Here is a 17,024-nt window from a genome sequence, read left to right on the forward strand (position 1 = left end):
CTGACTGAATGGAAAAGGTGAAGCTGCCTTGAGACCAAACCAAATTCATTTGGCAAAAGAACCCTCAACTACTGTGTTGGAGGGTACAAAAACAACGGGGGGAGGTGAGTGAGACAGGAGAAATGATGCAGTCGCTAATTCAGTGCGTGACTTTTAAAAATACCCCAATTCTACCCCTGCCTCTGCCATATAGCTTGGCAATGCTTTAGGAAATCACTGCCAAAAAAGTTACCTACTCTGCAAATGTGTGTTCCTTATTTTCTGACCTGAAATACTAATAACTGATTTGCAAAAGGTAAACCTACTAAAGCTGGAGTCAGTGCAGCTACAAAGTGCTTAAGACACTGAAAAATTAGGTTTCTACTCTTTAACATTTGGCAACCTCCAGTCTTCTATCTGCAGACTGGAGGACCTCACCAAGTAAATATATTAGAAAAAATAAATTTATTAAATATTTATGAATTTTTACAGGACCATAGTGGCATTCATCACAGTCAAGCCTAATAGGAAATCAACTATCCATTCAGAAAACCTCTGTACAACATGATATATGTGAGGCATGGGCTACCCCACTAATGATGAGAACACAGTACCAGGGAGCTAATTACATACCAAGTATGAACCATCATAAAATACTCTAGATTAAAGCAGAGTCTTGCATAAGTAATGCAGAGTCTCATGTGAAACAGCTATGAGAATATAACTGAAAACTGCATCAAAACCAATAAAGAAACCATTTTAAGACTACCCTAGGTTTATTTCTCATCTTCTGGCTTAAAAGAAAACCAAAACAGGGAAACGATCAGCTCCATCATTTGGCACTGTACTGATATGCAGACTGAGACACCCAGATCATTACAAGGCCCCTTGTATACAAAGAAACATGATGAAGGATGGCAGAGTCCAAAATCCTGAAAGCTTTTTCACTCAGTACAATGAAGAAAAGGAGCCTAAGTACACAGATTGAAAGGGGTCTAAGTACACAGATCCTGCTCAAAACTCTCAAACCTGACATCTTCGCAGTGCCCTTTAACATGCACATATCTGGTCACAGACTTGTTAGCATATTAATTTTTAATTAATGGTCATTTTCCTATCCCCCTCTGCAAACCCTGCCTTGTACAAATCAAATTGATTATGTGCACTGCAGCATCCTCATTCCAGTTTACCCCGAATCCGCTGTTCAGCTTTCTACTTTCATAACAGGTATGCATCACACTGTACCAAAAATCTCCTTGTCATTTACAAGCTGCAGTCCTGGACTCAGGCTTGCTACAGCAGCTCGGAGGAGGCATTTAAAATCACCTAGTTATGCCATATATGCTTCCATGATTAAAAAAAAAAACAAAAACGCATTCTAGCAAAGGCTAGAGAGGATGGGAGAAAACATGCTTGAAGCATAAAGATGGCAAGTATGATCAAAACAATGACATTCTCAAGTAGAATCAACCTCATGGTTTTGAAGTAAAATTAGCCACTTAGTCTAAAGTAAAGCTTTTTTTAAAAGTAATACCAGCATGATGCAGCACTGAAAATTTTTGTCTGAATTATTTGGCCTTAACAGAAAAGCTGTAAGCAACTGAAGATAGTATTCTATAAAGGGAAGCACCTGGCAGTCCAGGGATGCCCTAAACTATCTGTAATACTGTCTGCAAAGCAAAAATAAGTGAACATAAGTTAACTCTACAGAATGGCATTTTAAGCCCTTGAAATGTACCCAGCCATTCCAGACAGTGCTCCTTGGACACTAACATGCAAGATGATCCAGTGGATTAGTCTTTAGACATTACTTAACTTCACTGATAGAGCAGGTCACTGCATGTTGCAGGTCTGTAGCAACATGCAAAGACAAATGCTTAATGTCAACTCCTCAAACAGAAACACCACTTAAATTGCTTCAGTGCTTTTAATCTTGCTTTTGATTGGGTATTTGATATAACATTTTCCAGAGCCAAAAAAAACCTTACCAGAAATCTACCAACTGAAGAAAGAAGAGGAGAAAAAATCTGTTAGAGTAGACACTCCAGTTCCAAGAGGGTGTTAGTCTTTGGCCATGTTTTCACAACAGATGAAATCTAGCCTTCAAAGAAGGCAGGAAAAATTGAGAAAGTTCGTTCCCATGCTGAGAGAATTAAGGGTTTGCCACAACAGAAACCAGGCCAGGACACTTGGTAGCAGTTAATTAGAAGCATCACTTTATTTTAGAACAAGAACAGAACTGAAGTGATGTAAACAGCCTTTGTTTCCTGTAAGATGTAGTAACAGAGGAGAAAGGGAAAAGGTATTTTGAAATATACTTTTGGAAAAAAATCACAGACTGAGAAAACAGACAAAGTAGCACCACAATATATGCTTTTTTGATCAAAAATGTTATGATCTTATAATAATGAATAAACAAGATATTTACAAAAATCTCAGTAGAAATAGAAATGTGATAGTCTATAAATTACAATACGAGACTAACACTGAGGCAAAGTCATGACGAACATACTCTTTCATGAAAGTAAAAGCTAGATTTTAAGGGAGAGCTAAGAGGAAGCTTTTGAAGGAGGTGGGGAAAAAATAAGAATAATAAAGATAAAGAACAGCAAGAATAAATTTCAGTGAAAATCCCTGGTGGAGTTGTATTTCTGGCACTTCAGATCTTCTTGCCAGACCGTACAGATATTAACCAGACTCTTAAGACCAACATGATTTTCCCTCATTTTGTGTCCTCCTTTTTTCATCTTTTCTCTTTGAAGTCTCAATTGCTGTGATTTAGATTATTTAAACAATACTTTAGCAACACTGCAGTTGTGTAACCATTGTTTCATAAAATTTCCTGGTAAATGATCTTTGAGCCTACTGGAAATAAACCCACAGAATCTTCTTCACTGTAGCACACTACTTATTAGCTGGCATTTGCACTTCCCATCTTCTACTTCAAATATGTCCAGTGACACATGGTACATTATTGTTAGTGCCAATACAGAAGTATTCCTGAGATTAAAACAAGACACATAGTTCTCAACTAGTCACTGCTTCATTAAGAAATTATACCATTTCAGATCTTTCAGGCCCTGTAAAAGAAGCAGTCATAGAAATAACCTGGCTTATAATGACATAAACCCTGGCACACAGATTAATATAAATAGAAAAAAGCCAAAAGAAAATTAAAAAAATTCAATTTAAAAAAAATTAAATTCAATTTTTAAAAATTGAATTAAAAAAAATAAATTAAAAAAAGAAATGGACTGATTAAGTGAACTGGTTAAATTAACTAATTAAGGGATTGGTTGAACTACTTGGCTTTTATTCTTACACTGAATATCAGTTATGCCTATAAAGTCACACAACAGACAATGGAAATTTAACTCCAAGCATCAGAGACAGAAATGAAAGATGAGAAATTGTATGTACTGAGGTGAGAGCATGGGATGAGCTCAGATACACAACTCTGGAACTGCTGGCATACACTTACCTCCAGGACCAATAGCAAAACTTTGAAGACTTTCTAATTTTGACAGTCAAATGTGACAACAGATGATGGAGAAAAAGTCTTATATAGCATTTATATTTAAATAAAAATATGGCAGCTACAGGCTGATACATGTAAAATGAAACCCCTTCACTTTAGATATATCTATGAAAAATAAATGAGGACTGTAAATAAAAGTGGTTTAACTAGTATAATTAAATTACATACAAAACATCCACACTGGATGAGCTAAAATCTACCTCTTGCTTGTGGTTAAACCTCACCTACAATATTGTACACACTCATATGAATAATAAATCAATCAAAATAGAGATTAAAAAGATTAAAAATAAAAGGAGTAAATCTTTCTTTACTAATGTGCAGGTAGAGAAAGGAATATTCACAAGTTAACTGAGCTCAGTGGCAATGCTAACAAAAATATCCTGGGTGTTTGGGTGTTTTAAAAAAATAAATAAATAAATTTAAATATCATAGGCAGAATTTATGGCTGAAATGTCTTCTATTCAAATTTTATTTCTTTTTCTAGCTGGAAAAACTGTCACACAAAGCTTTTTTTTCCATCCTGCCTTTTTCTTCCTTCTTTTCTTCATGCATTTTCTCTAACTTCTTCATTCTGTTTCAACAGTTCCAGCATCTGTGACACCCTGAGGCTTTACCAAGAATTTACAAATTTATCAACATTTATTATTCCTATTTTTATAGTTATGATTTTCTTCACATCTGTAGTGAAAAAAACAATCTTGTTACACAAGTCAGGGATGAGCCCAAGAGCAGCAAAGACTCAAGAGCAGTCTGCAAATCAAGATCATACCACTGTGTCTACATTTATCCAGAATGTATTTTCTAGGAGAATAAAAACACAGAAACTTTCTAAAGAGGAAACCATTAAATTCTTGCCAAATTTAATGCAACATGTTTGCCTCATTATCTGGGAAAGCACATTATTTGCTCTCAAAATTTCTTTCGAAATAAATGCACACACTGCAGTTACATAGAGAAACACAGTATCTCATGCAGCAAATACTTCTACTTAGCCTGCAAATCTCTCCAGATTTTTTACAGTTTGTTCCTTAGACATGGTTCAGAAAACACTAAGGTAATTTGCTCCCCTTTGATGCCCTTAAAGAAAATAATTCCTTTGGAATTTGGAGAATCTTTGGAGAAATCTTTCTACAAAACTAGAAACAGGGTGTTTCCTTAAAAAAAAAAAAAAAAAAAAAAAGATGATGCCTTGTGTATTTTCTGCAACCACTTTCACTAGAGGACATATATGTATGAACAGAGTAAATTATGTAAAGTACATGTCTGTATCACAGGAGACAAGTTTTGCAAGTAGTCTAGCCACAACACAGTTCTGTCTGTATGTTAATTTGAGATGCATATAGTTTGCATCACAAGCGCTATACAAAACAAACAAACGAACAAACAAACAAACAAAAAAACAGAAGAAAATTAAAGATACAGGTAGTGCCAAGGGGAAAAAACTTTGTAAAAAACTTAATCTGTGCTGCTACTAAAATTTTAACAAAACTTCACTGATTACTTGTTTCCCTAATGGGGTTCTTGCCTAGATCAATTTACATTCACATAGACAATTTATTATGCTCCCTATGTCTGTACTACATGGCAGTTTGCATTAGGAAGCACATCGGAACTCCAACAGCAGCTCCTCCTTAGTAAGAAACCTTAAAACCACACATATGCTACTTTACACTAGAAGAAAGCAAGATGCTGACATCTTGTTCTCTAGCCAGAGGCTCCAAAGTCTAACCCAAAGTTCTTCAATGAAAAATTGTACTGAAGTGCTGCAAGACTAGTTACTGTACAAAGAGCAAGGAAACAATTTTATCTGTTCAAAACAGACATTTAATTATCATTAAATCTACTTGATCAAGATTTAATTACAGTATATTACTATGTATATAACATACAACTTTGTTTCATTATGTGTAAGAAAACCATGTGTGGAAGATGTATCTTATCTGTAATTCACAGTGATGCCAATGATGCCTCATTCTTGATTAACAAATTAAGCTGAGAAGTAAGAGATTACAAGGGAGACGTACTCTGCCTGTACAAAATAAGCAGTTATTAAAACAAGAAATTAATTTTTAGAAAATTAGAGCTCACTATGTTCCAAATTCCCTCTGAGCCTTGCCGCTCTCTCAAAACATAAAATAAAATGTTTTTAAATATAAATATATATGTAATTATTAATAAATATCAATATAAAATAAAGAAACAAAAATAATTCAAAAAGCTGTCACATAGTACCAGGACATTAATGCTATATCATGAAATAGCACTGTCAGAAGTGGTAAAACAGAAGCTTCACATTTAGCAAATGGCCCACAAGATCTACAGAAATACAGATCATTCCTTGTTTTTCATTGTAGATTAACTACATCTGATTTCATAATACAAAGTGTCAAGTCAAGGCTGATTACATCTTGCCCAAAGAAATAATTTATTCAGAAGGTTATTTACTAACTTTTTCTTTTAGTATTTTACTATTATGCCCTTGGATGAGTAGTTTTACACTATCCTTCAAAACTTCTTGAAAGACAATGTAAATATTTTAAATGTATCATGGTTCTGACTTCTGTGCCAAAGATACTTTTTCTTGTTCAGCATCCTTAGCACCTGACTTCATATTAAGATTTTGTTCATGCAACTAATCCATCCATCCCTACTTTATGGATTACATTGTGTAGCAACATATTGGCTTGGGAACTGGGCTTTCTGGTGCAGCTATGTTCCCTCATGTATCTCTGCAGTACATTATATTTTCCATGATAGTCATCAAGATCATTTAAAGTCTCCACTTACCTTCATGGTTACACAACATCCCATCAGCAAAGGCTCTGCTTGCTAAAATGTTAAGAGAGCTAATTAAATAATTAACAAAAGTATTTGCACATGATTTAAAGTGCTTACAATCCAACCACTCAAATTCAATGACTTTTTTTTTTAATAGAATAAAGCAACCACAACCTGAAAAACAAGCAAATGCAAATGAATTGTCAACAGACAACAACAAAACCTAACAATTGCTACCATCTCACTGTCTTGTCTCAACATAAACCTCTCAGTTTGATCAACCAATAGTTTTCTAGAAGCCTTACAGGGTCACTGTACCATTGTACCTTCTATACTTTCATTTCAAGAAATGAAAATCAGTACTTTAGCAAAGGTGTGTACGGTTGTATAGTGTTCTGATCTTAAAAAAATCACACAAACCACAGTACTGGTATTACACACGACATTTCTTTATCCAAATGACAAAGCTTTATTGAACCTTAAAACTGTCCATTGCTATTACCTATAAGCAATGAAAGTCAAATAAGCCTAGAATGTACCACTCAGTTTTCACAGATAAAACTCAGTAGTGCTGGAAAAGACCACCTGCTGCCATAAATTTATCCATTCCAAACGGTCTCTCCAGTCATCAGTAAAACCCCCTAAAGAATAAAGTACACTCTAGTAGGTAACTGAAAATCAATCACTTAAGAAAGAAGCACTGTAGAAATTTGAGAAAAAAAAGGAGTGAATTTCAAATACTCTCATTGTTGACTTGAAAGCTGGGAAACAATGTGAATTTGACTTATCATGAACCTTAAACAAAATCTTTTGTTTGTAACACAACCCAGATAAAATTGGAAATCAAATAAAACAGCTCTCATTTGTACAGCACATTAGGAACAGAGCAAGAAAAGCATATACTAACTGCTTCCAGGTCTTACACCAGTGAATTTTCTTTAGCATGCAAAAGACGCAATAAAAAAATTGAGTTATTAAGATGAATGCCAGAGTCACCTGAAATTCATAAGATGTATCTTTAAACTTTGATGTTGACCTTCCTGAGAGAAACTAAAGAATGGAAAGACAAAGGCTCTCATGCTTAACAAACCAGATGTCGTCCTGATAGCCACTAACAGTGAGGAAAAGCGATGCCTCATAGAAAAGGAGGGATTAGTATAACACAACAGAAGATGAGAAACCAAACTGAAAACTGACAACTGCAGGGGTTGGAGTGGTAAATTTAATCTCAGTAGTTTAAAAAGTTAGTTTAAGTAACTAAATTGAATTTGTCTGGACAATTTTATTTGGAGCTGGGGAAAAGTAGGTATCATAGTTTCATAAGAGCTTGTACTGAGAAGTGACATTCCTGTAAAATCAACAGGAGCTGCAGCCCCCCCCTTCCCATCATCACCACCTAGTGTCACACATATGCACTCATATATGAATACCAGCTCCAAACCCCTGGCGTATGCATACATTATATTCATAAAGGGAGTTATATTGCAAATCTGCAATTTATTTCTCCACCTGAAAGTAAGTAAAATCCAGCCTGAGATCACAAGCAGTAAGAAGTCCATAACCATTTATTACTGCAGCTTTAATAAAAAAGAGTATGTTTTTCTAGTATGTTTTTCAGTTAATTTAAGACCTTCATATAAAGAAATATTTACTAAGGAATGTTAGTAACTTAGCATTTTACTGAATATACCTGATTAGTTGATGCAACATCTGAAGCATTGTGCACAGTTCTGGGCTCCCCAGTAAAAGACAAACAGGAACATACTGGAGTTAGTCCAGCAAAAGGCTGGGAAGATGACTAGGGGGTTAAAGTATCTGTTATGTGAAGAGCAGCTGAGAGAACTGGGATTGTTTAGCCTAGAGAAAGAAGGCTCAGGAGAAACTTATCCTCAAGTGTATAAATACTTGATTGAAAGAAGACAAAGTTAGATTCTTTTCAGTAGGGTTAAATGAGAAGAAAACTGGCAACAGGTATACAAGACAAAACAATTTTACTCCAAGGGAGATTCAATACTGGAAAAGGTAGTCCAAATAGTTTGTGGGGTCACCATCCCTAAAGTATTAATGAACAAGATTCTTTGCTACCTGCTCTAGTTGACTGCTGAATTGGCTAGACAATTTCCCTTTCAACCTCAGCCAGCCACTGATTCTGTATTTTAAAATAAATACATTTGTTCTAATTATTTTTCCAATAACTACTGAACTGGACAATTATTCTCTCATTAGCATGCACCATTAAAAGAATTCAGAGAAAGAAGTGGTGGGGTTTGCCTGTTTTTTAAAAAAAGGGCAAGAAAAAGCAGAAAGCACATCACACCACAAAAAAAAAGAATCTCAGTGACAAAGCATACAAAGAAAGAATTATACTAGGGTTTTGGTATGCCACAGTAAATAAAAAACCATACTGACCTTGATTTTTCACATTTTCACATTAATTTTATATAACAAATGGTACAGATATGTGGGTATAAACCAAAAAAATATAATGGAGAAGCAAGTCCAAACTGCTCATCTGTTGATATTTTCACTTTATTTGGGGTTTTTTACAACCTGAATTTTCCAGGACACTTAAATGCCTGTTTTAACACTGTGTCATTTCCAGTAAAGTATAAAAATTATTAGATAAAAAAATTTTTTAATAGCTTAAGCACTTATCTCAGTTTTTGCAGTTGAATGGAGAGCCCAAATATAGTTTTTAGTTCCCCATCAAAGTTTTGGAGCCCCATGCAGATGGTCTTACTTTAAACAAATAATAAGATTCTCACACTATTTTCAGAACTATTGAATTATCTCTCTCTCTCTTACTAAACAAATTATTACAGTACAAATAAGGATGTCTTAATCTGCCTTTATGTTGAAACTGTTCACTGAATGAACTGTAAACACAAAAAGAATATATAACCATCACATATGAAAGACTAAAAAAAATGCTGCAGATCTATCAAAAAAAAAAAAAAAAAAGAAGAAAAAAAAATTAAGAATAAAAATTGAAAGGTCATTAAAAATTGCAGGATTTTTAAAATTACTTAAAAATTGTCTTTGATGAAATCTGCAAACGATTAAACATCAGTGCCCTCAGTCTTGCCAATGCAATGTGGCACATGCTGTATGAAACAATGGATGAGTGTGCTAACCTTTAAAGACATATGAAACATACTACATTTTTTGCAAAATCAAAAACTGGCAGTACTACTCCTCTTTGGATGCAATAGCTTCTCACTACTTCCATCAGCTGTAGCACACACCAGAAAGCCAATGGCTCATCCACCAAGCCTTCCACCTCAGGCATCCAGGCACACACACACATACAAGACCTGACGTAGCGAAGCTGTGGAGAAATCTGCTAGAGGATTTTCTCAGCCCTTCCACAGTGAAAGCAGACTCTGCTTTTTTTCTTCCCCAAGAACATTTTGAAGCGTTGCAGGCATATGCAGCAAGAATGACCAGCACAAGATTCAGTTATGTATTGAGCTGGGTAAAGGCTGAGAGAGAAGGAGGTATGTGGAGGCTGCAGCCCTTACCATACATTCACAGCTGATATATCAAAGATCCAGTAAAAGAGGTAATAGGCACCCTGCATTGAAATTTGTGTGAAAGGCTACCTCAAGACCCTTATTCTAAGAAAATTATGTACTTTAGCTATTTACAGCATTTAAAAAAAAAAAAAAAAAAAACAAAACACAAAAACCCACAAACAAAAAAAATCATCAAAATACCAAAACAGAAAGTCCAACAACTATAAGAATAAACCAAAGTCCTAGAGACGTGCAAGTAGACAAGGTAAGGTTAACCAACATGGCTGAGTGTCAGCCATCAGTTAAGTGGCAAAGGCAGCAGTCCATATGCAAAACAAACCCCTTCACCATGACTGCATCACAGCAGTAACCTCTACAGAAGATAAAAAATGGGGACAGCGGAGCAGTATTGTATACATGAGCTACCTGTGAGGTGACTGGCCATTCAGTTCACCTGTCTTTCAAAGAACAGACATAATACAAAATAAAAACCACCAATAATTTGCAGCTCTAAAAGAAATTAAGTCCAGAAGAGGACAGCGATGCTAATCATAAAGGTGTTGTGAAATAGACACAGTGGGAAAGCATGCCTTAAACTCTGGGATGACATTTCCATCTGTCCTGAACCTCCCACAATAGGAGTGTTAATTAGCTGGGGAAAAATCTAGAGAGTAGTAATCTTCAAAGATGGTACTCATTGTTTTTCAGATGACACATTCATCCACACACGTGGCAGCAGCTGGATTCCTCTGGTTTTAGTAAAAATGAAGTAACCCAAAACTAACTTCCATCATCTTTAAACTTACTTTCATTCCTACTGAAGTTGATGGCAAAATCTGACTAAGACTGAAGTTCATGCCTCACCACTCTTGTTTCCTCCATCGTGGTCAGTAGTGCACAGACTGAAGTTCAAACATTAGCACAAAGATACGTATTTTCACTGTGGTACTGTTTTTATTTGAAAACTGAATTTATATATGCTCTATTTAGCTCACAGTTGCACAATACAGATTATGATCAGGAGCTTAGTATTGCATAAAAAGAATGAAGTAGCTAACATGTTTAGAAAAACAAAATAGCACAGATTGACATCATGTTTCCCCTCTGTTAAGCCCCTTGATATTAACAAGCAATACTCTATATACACTTGTTACATTTTTCATGGTATTATTCAATACAATTACTAATTCTTGGTAGCTTTGGTTTCAAATCAGATGTGAAGCAACCTTACCTTGTCATTTAATAGCATTTAAAATGTTCATAACAACCGTAAAGTGTGGCATTTTTTTAAGGTTCATAGTTACATTTTAGGTCTATTAGCTTTATTGACACTGCCAGTGTAAGAATTGTATCTAATACATTTGCACATTTTTGTTGTGTATAACTGTATAAATGCTCCATTGACCACAAGAAATAAAACGAAAATTATGATTTAGTTACCTGCAATAACTATTTACAGCCTTGTATCGTCCACTGGGCAGATCACAATAAAGTTGCTGTGCAGAGCTTCTCTTGCATAAGGAATCATACTCTGAACTTACAATAAACATCCATGCACAGTTCTTGATTGCATTTGTCACTAAGGACTATAATAAGAAATCAGAAAAAAAAGTCTGCTGCTGGAGAGATCAGCAAGTTTTGGAATGGACAATGTCATTAGTCACAAAGCACCTTGGTTCTGGTGCCTGAACTGGACCACAACCTGAGCTAAAACAATATAAAGCACAAGTTTTAGTTCCTCTCACATCTCACTGACCAGATCTGCGTATACAAAAGTATATTCAATGAAGTACAACTCTGAGAGCAACACTGTTAGGAGGGCCAGCATCTGGAATCCATACACAAGAAGGGCATCAGCATTTACTGAATTTCTAATGGTAGGAACAAGTATGCTGAAAAACCTCTTCCTTCAGCTGCCACTACCTAGCAAAAGGAGGGTCAAGTCCCTGACACCTGGAAAGAGTACAAAAGGAAAGAAGGCACAGATCAGTAGAAGAAAAAGAAAGACTGCAAATACTTTGCTGTTGGTTTCTATGTAGTATATTCTGTATCTATGCTGTAATACCTCCCTTGCATGCAGTAATATGAGCCCAAAACATTTTTTAAAACAGTTTTTATTACTGCATGCACAACAGGGATATTCATACATGACTGGCTGTTGCTGCTTTAATCCTCTTGGTGGATGCAAACTGCAGCTTCCTAGTTTCTGGATTAACAGGAAAGAACCAGAGTTGTCTTCCTGCCATCTGGATCACTAGCTGAACACAAAACCAAAAAAAAGAATGGAAAATATTGCTGAAATTGTGCTGAAATTGTAATATGCTCCTGCATGCCTAATCCAGAAATGAAGACCATGGAATACATGAACACATTCCCCTTAAATGAATGATGACTTGGCTGGTTATAGAATCAGATGGAATTGTCTACCCCATAACAAACTTTGTCATGGGCTTTGAGAAGAGCAGGCATTGGCATCTGCGAGTTCCATCATCACTTAGAAAACATGTTTTGTTAAATCATGCCCAAATTTTATGGATCACATCTCTATGGAAAATAAATGCAGTTAGATGAGGAAGGATTATTCACTTGTTCTGTCAGCAAGACATTTTTGGAGGAGTTAAAGCAGAGAAGGTATATTTGGAAAAACTGGAAATTTACTGATGCATGTACAATGCCTATGAAGGCTTCTGGTTCTCCTGCACCTACATTTTTGGTTTTTCTAAACACTGGCAATAGCTCCCCAGCTGCTTCCTTTCGATAAAAGGTTGAAGTGTATTTAGCCAATTAAAAGCTATGCAGATGTTTCACACATAACTTCCAGGCATTTGTTCTGCATGATGAATTTTTTATTACTACAAAAGGTATTTATCAAAAGATGTATTTACTTAATGTAAACAAGTTAAAGGCTAGAGAAATACACAACATTATTATAAAATGCGAAAGCAGGCAAGTCTTAAAAATTATATGCTATCATTAAGGTGATCCAAATACCTCTTGCTGTCCACATGCACATCCCCTACAATCCCTACATGCATTTTACTTTCAAAATAGTTTAGTCAGTACATTTCTGCTTTCCAGTAGCACTTATGACCTCATTATTAAGGTACCAGACGGATAAATATTATCTGCAAAGCAAGACCTAGTAATAACCATTTTTCTAGATGGAGTCTAGAGAAAAAGGTCTTTTATCCCACCCTCTGGAGGAAAATCAAAGCTTAAGAGTTCACCAACTTAATTTTGAAATAGCTTGGACTAAATGAATAGTCAGTGCTACTCAATCCTCTGGCACTCCTTTGAATTTCCTTTGGAATATTCATCAAATAACAGCCTCTCAACCAATTTCTTCCAGCACAAAAACACATCCCACTGTTGGTACACTCCCACTCTGTTTCTTTTTAACAAGGAGGCAGAAGGGGCCAAGTCTGTCCTGTCTTCACTGCACCCTAGAGAGGACTAGCTCAGACTCTGAACTGAAACCCACTCCATCCTCACATGTCATTGTCCCTTTCCATTCTTATTCTTTTGTGTTAGCCTAAGCAAACCAGACCAATAAATAAGGGACAGGAGGTGATGTAGGGGAGAGGTTAGGGGAAGGTGGAAAGGTGGGGGCATGGAAAGAGGGGAAAGAGACAGATGTTTCACTTCTAAGACACATTAACTCCTAACATGTATTACATTTAATCTACATGATTTAGCCATGTACTTGTTTTAATCCACATGATTTAGTAATTCTTTTATAGAAAATCTGTAAGCTTCATGGTTTATTCATCTGGATTTAACACCACATCCTCTCCCCACTTCTCCTTTTCCTCCTTTTAAATATAAAAATTGCTAAAGTGTCAACCAGAAAAAGCTTCAGAACAAAGAGCAGACATAAATACATTAGTGTAACTAAATGATAACAACCGAAATACAACAAGACATATGAGTCTTGTACAGCCATATTACACACTGTTACAGAACAGTTCACTTTGAAGCCATTTGACAGTAGGTTGTCTACAAAAACTCAAAAAAGACTGAAAGATCCTAGATGACATCCAGACTATTCCAATACCTACATTAAGTATAATCTAATAAATAATTAAATATTTTATATTTAGGATACAAATAGGTAGACATAATAAGAAAAGTGTTCTACAAATGCCATATTATCAATATTACAATTAAGTATTACCTTAACTGCACAAGAAAAAAGCAACCCCATGACATACTATTGTATCAGAACAGAAGCGTTTTTCAACACAATGGTAATAAGAAGAATGAAAGGCTATTTTCAGAGTAGTTTATTCCTAATTACAAAAAAAAAAAAAAATAAAATAAAAATAGAAGGAGTAAGCAACAGAAAAGGCTGCGGTACAACAGTCAGACTGTAGCAACTACAAATGAAAATAAAAATGTAGCCAGAACATTTCCAGAAGAACACAATTTGTAGTGGAAATCAAAGTGCAAACTTACATCCGCTAGTTTATCACTTTGCCTAGTGCCTCAGTAAGGAAGCACAAATGAAGCACAGGTGTAATACAACAAAACTGACTACAGACCCATCTTCTAGTATGTCTTAAAAGAAAGATCTGTCAATTTTTAATCCTACAGCCTATGAAGGAGACTGATTATTAGCTTATAATATCATGAATTAACTTTCACATATACAGTTACACATTGCAGATACATCATAATATCTTGTACAGATATAGTCCAGGGTACAAAAGGCTGACAACTGAATGTGCTCAAATGGCAAACTTCTACAGACGTCTCAAAGTAAATGCCATACAAAGTGTATTTAACACATAATGGTAATATTGCAAGCAAGCAGACAAGGGCATATGCAACCTCTATCCTTAAGAGTATTAGCTATCATCTTTGTAAGACATCTTTAGAGAAAAGCATGACTCAAAAACGTAGTGTGGTTACAAACAAGATTTGACTATACTTTTTATAAAAATTCTTTTCTCAAAAGAGATGCCTCTGGCAATCTTTCCATCCTTCATCAGGTACATAGCACCCAGTAACATTCCAGCAGCATTTCTCTACAACTTCCCTTTTACATTTCACCCTGCTTCAGAGAAGGAGCTCCACAGGAGCTATTTCCCCATCAAGCAGAGTTAAATCCCATTCTCTTTCACAGGTGCAGTCAACCAGAACAGACAAGTTTGCTCAGATAAAATAAGACATAGTAAATTATGCCATGCGACCTCCACCTACAGTGATCTTGTTTGCTCACTAGAGGAAAGCTAGGACTGATTATGTGCAGCCAATGATTTACATTCATGGGATAGATAACAGTACATCCTCTCTAGGTCCCAAAAACGTACTTCTGCAGCAAGAGAAGCCAGCTGGCTCTATCAGTGTTTAAAACATTGAAAGAACTACCCCCACAAAATGTTTATTTTCACTTAAAAAAAACTCAAATAAAAAACTGCAAAGCACAGACAGCAACACATTAAGGAAAATATAAAGTATAGACATACTTTAAAAAAAAAAAAAAAAAAAAAAAAAAGAGAGAAATCTGGAATAGAGGGTTACAAGTCCAACAGCTGTGATTAGTGAGCTGCGTGTTTATGTATCTTTCAACATTACAGGAAACACTGGGTGAATCTCAGACTGCTTCAGATGGCAAGTCTGTTGCATGAAACTTGTTGACAATATTGATAAAATAGAAAACTAACATTTGACAGAAAAAACCACCACCTCTTTTAGATGTCAAATACAGGATTACGAGGCAATGCACAGAAATTCCAGATATGAATTTCGATGCATAATCCAGCCATCTGTCCATCAGTTGTGCAGCAAAATCAAGATAACGCAGAAATCTCCAAAAGGACAGCCAAATCGTCCTCCTTCAGCTATAGCATTTCTCTGTTCATGAACATGCCCGCGGTAATCATACTCCGCCTGCAGATTAACCTAGGGGAAATGACACTCGCCACCGGCAACGAGAAGATTACAAAGGCAATCTTGCCATCCTGGCAAGAGAATCAGGGCGCTCAGCTCTGGGTGAAGCAGCCTGCAGAGGCAGACTTAGCCGCGCCGGTACCGCCGAGACTGGCAGGGACGCTTCGCCCAAGGGGTTGGGGGTGGGGGGGTGGGGGGGAGCCAGGACCTCCTCAGCTCTCACCGGTCGTGAGATGCGAGACGGCTGCTGCCTGAGGGTGAACATGGAGCTGCACCGTGCAGCCGTAAAGTCAAATGCGGTGGAGCGGGACTGGTGCCGCTCCTGACGTCTCTCATCCTCGGAATGCTGGCCCCGCGCAGCCCGGGATCGGTCCGGGCTGCGGGTCCCCAGATACTCTCCTTGTCCAGCGGAGACCCCGCGGAGAGGCACCCTCCCCCTCTCGGGAAAATAAAAGATAAACTAACAAACAAAATTAAATAAATAAAAACCCCAAGAGCTAAGCCGAGGTGAGAAGACCCCGGAAGGAGCCGCTCCGAAGACAAGGTGAGTACGACCGGCTCCCGGGGACGCACGGCACCCGGGACACGGGGCCTTAATCCGCGCCTCCCCGTCCCATTCGGGATAGCAGGGGCCGCAGCAAAGCAGCGCTGCGCGCCCCGAAGCATGGCCGGGGGCCCACCCTGTGCCCAGCCCGGCCACCAGTTGCTCGACCTGAGATGAAAAAGTGGTGAAAGGAGCCTTGGGGCAGTAGTGGAGCCCCGGGGGGAGAAGGGTCCCCAGGCCCACGGGCGAAGGGTGCTTCCCCCTTCTCTCCAGAGCAGACCGGGGTTGCGCCCGCGCAGCCCTCCGCTTCTCACCTCCTTAAGTTCCTTGGCCACGTCTTTCAGATCCCCCAGGACTAATTCCAAATCGTCCACGATGATCTTGATCTGCTCCTTGACCTTAGCTTTGGAGGCAGCCGGCGGCCCCTCGGACGGCGACGAGGAGGAGGATGCCGTCCCCTTGGACTGGGCGGACATCCTTCGGGGCAGCCCGACGCGGCAAGGGAGTAACGCAGGTCAGGCGAGCGCGGCGGCTGCCGGCCGCCCAGCCCCGTCCCTCCGGCTCCCGGAGCTACCGCAGCCGCTGCCGCCTGCCCGCCCGCGCATCCCGCGCCGGGGGCGCCGAGCCGCGCCGCGCTCCGCCGGGCGGCCGCGCTGTGCAGCTGCCATCGGCTCCCGGGAGCGGCGAGGGGGCCCGGCTGCAGCCCGTCGTGCGCCGCGCCTGCGCCTCGCCCCGCCCGCGCCGCCGCCCGCTCCGGCTCCGGCTCTGGCTCCCG

At 38.0% G+C, this 17,024-nt stretch overlaps 1 protein-coding gene across 1 annotated transcript in view; it reads right to left on the reverse strand.

The window, feature by feature from the left end:
* The window catches only part of PRR16 (proline rich 16), a 93,408-nt gene extending 76,683 nt beyond the window's left edge, over positions 1 to 16,725 (reverse strand). The window contains exon 1 of the mRNA XM_030467669.1: positions 16,564 to 16,725. Within this exon, the coding sequence (XP_030323529.1) occupies positions 16,564 to 16,725 (162 nt within the window). The remainder of the gene's footprint in view (positions 1 to 16,563) is intronic.
* Positions 16,726 to 17,024: the final 299 nt, after the last annotated feature.

Source organism: Calypte anna, chromosome Z (genome assembly GCF_003957555.1).
Source record: "Calypte anna isolate BGI_N300 chromosome Z, bCalAnn1_v1.p, whole genome shotgun sequence".
NCBI classification, from domain to species: domain Eukaryota; kingdom Metazoa; phylum Chordata; class Aves; order Apodiformes; family Trochilidae; genus Calypte; species Calypte anna.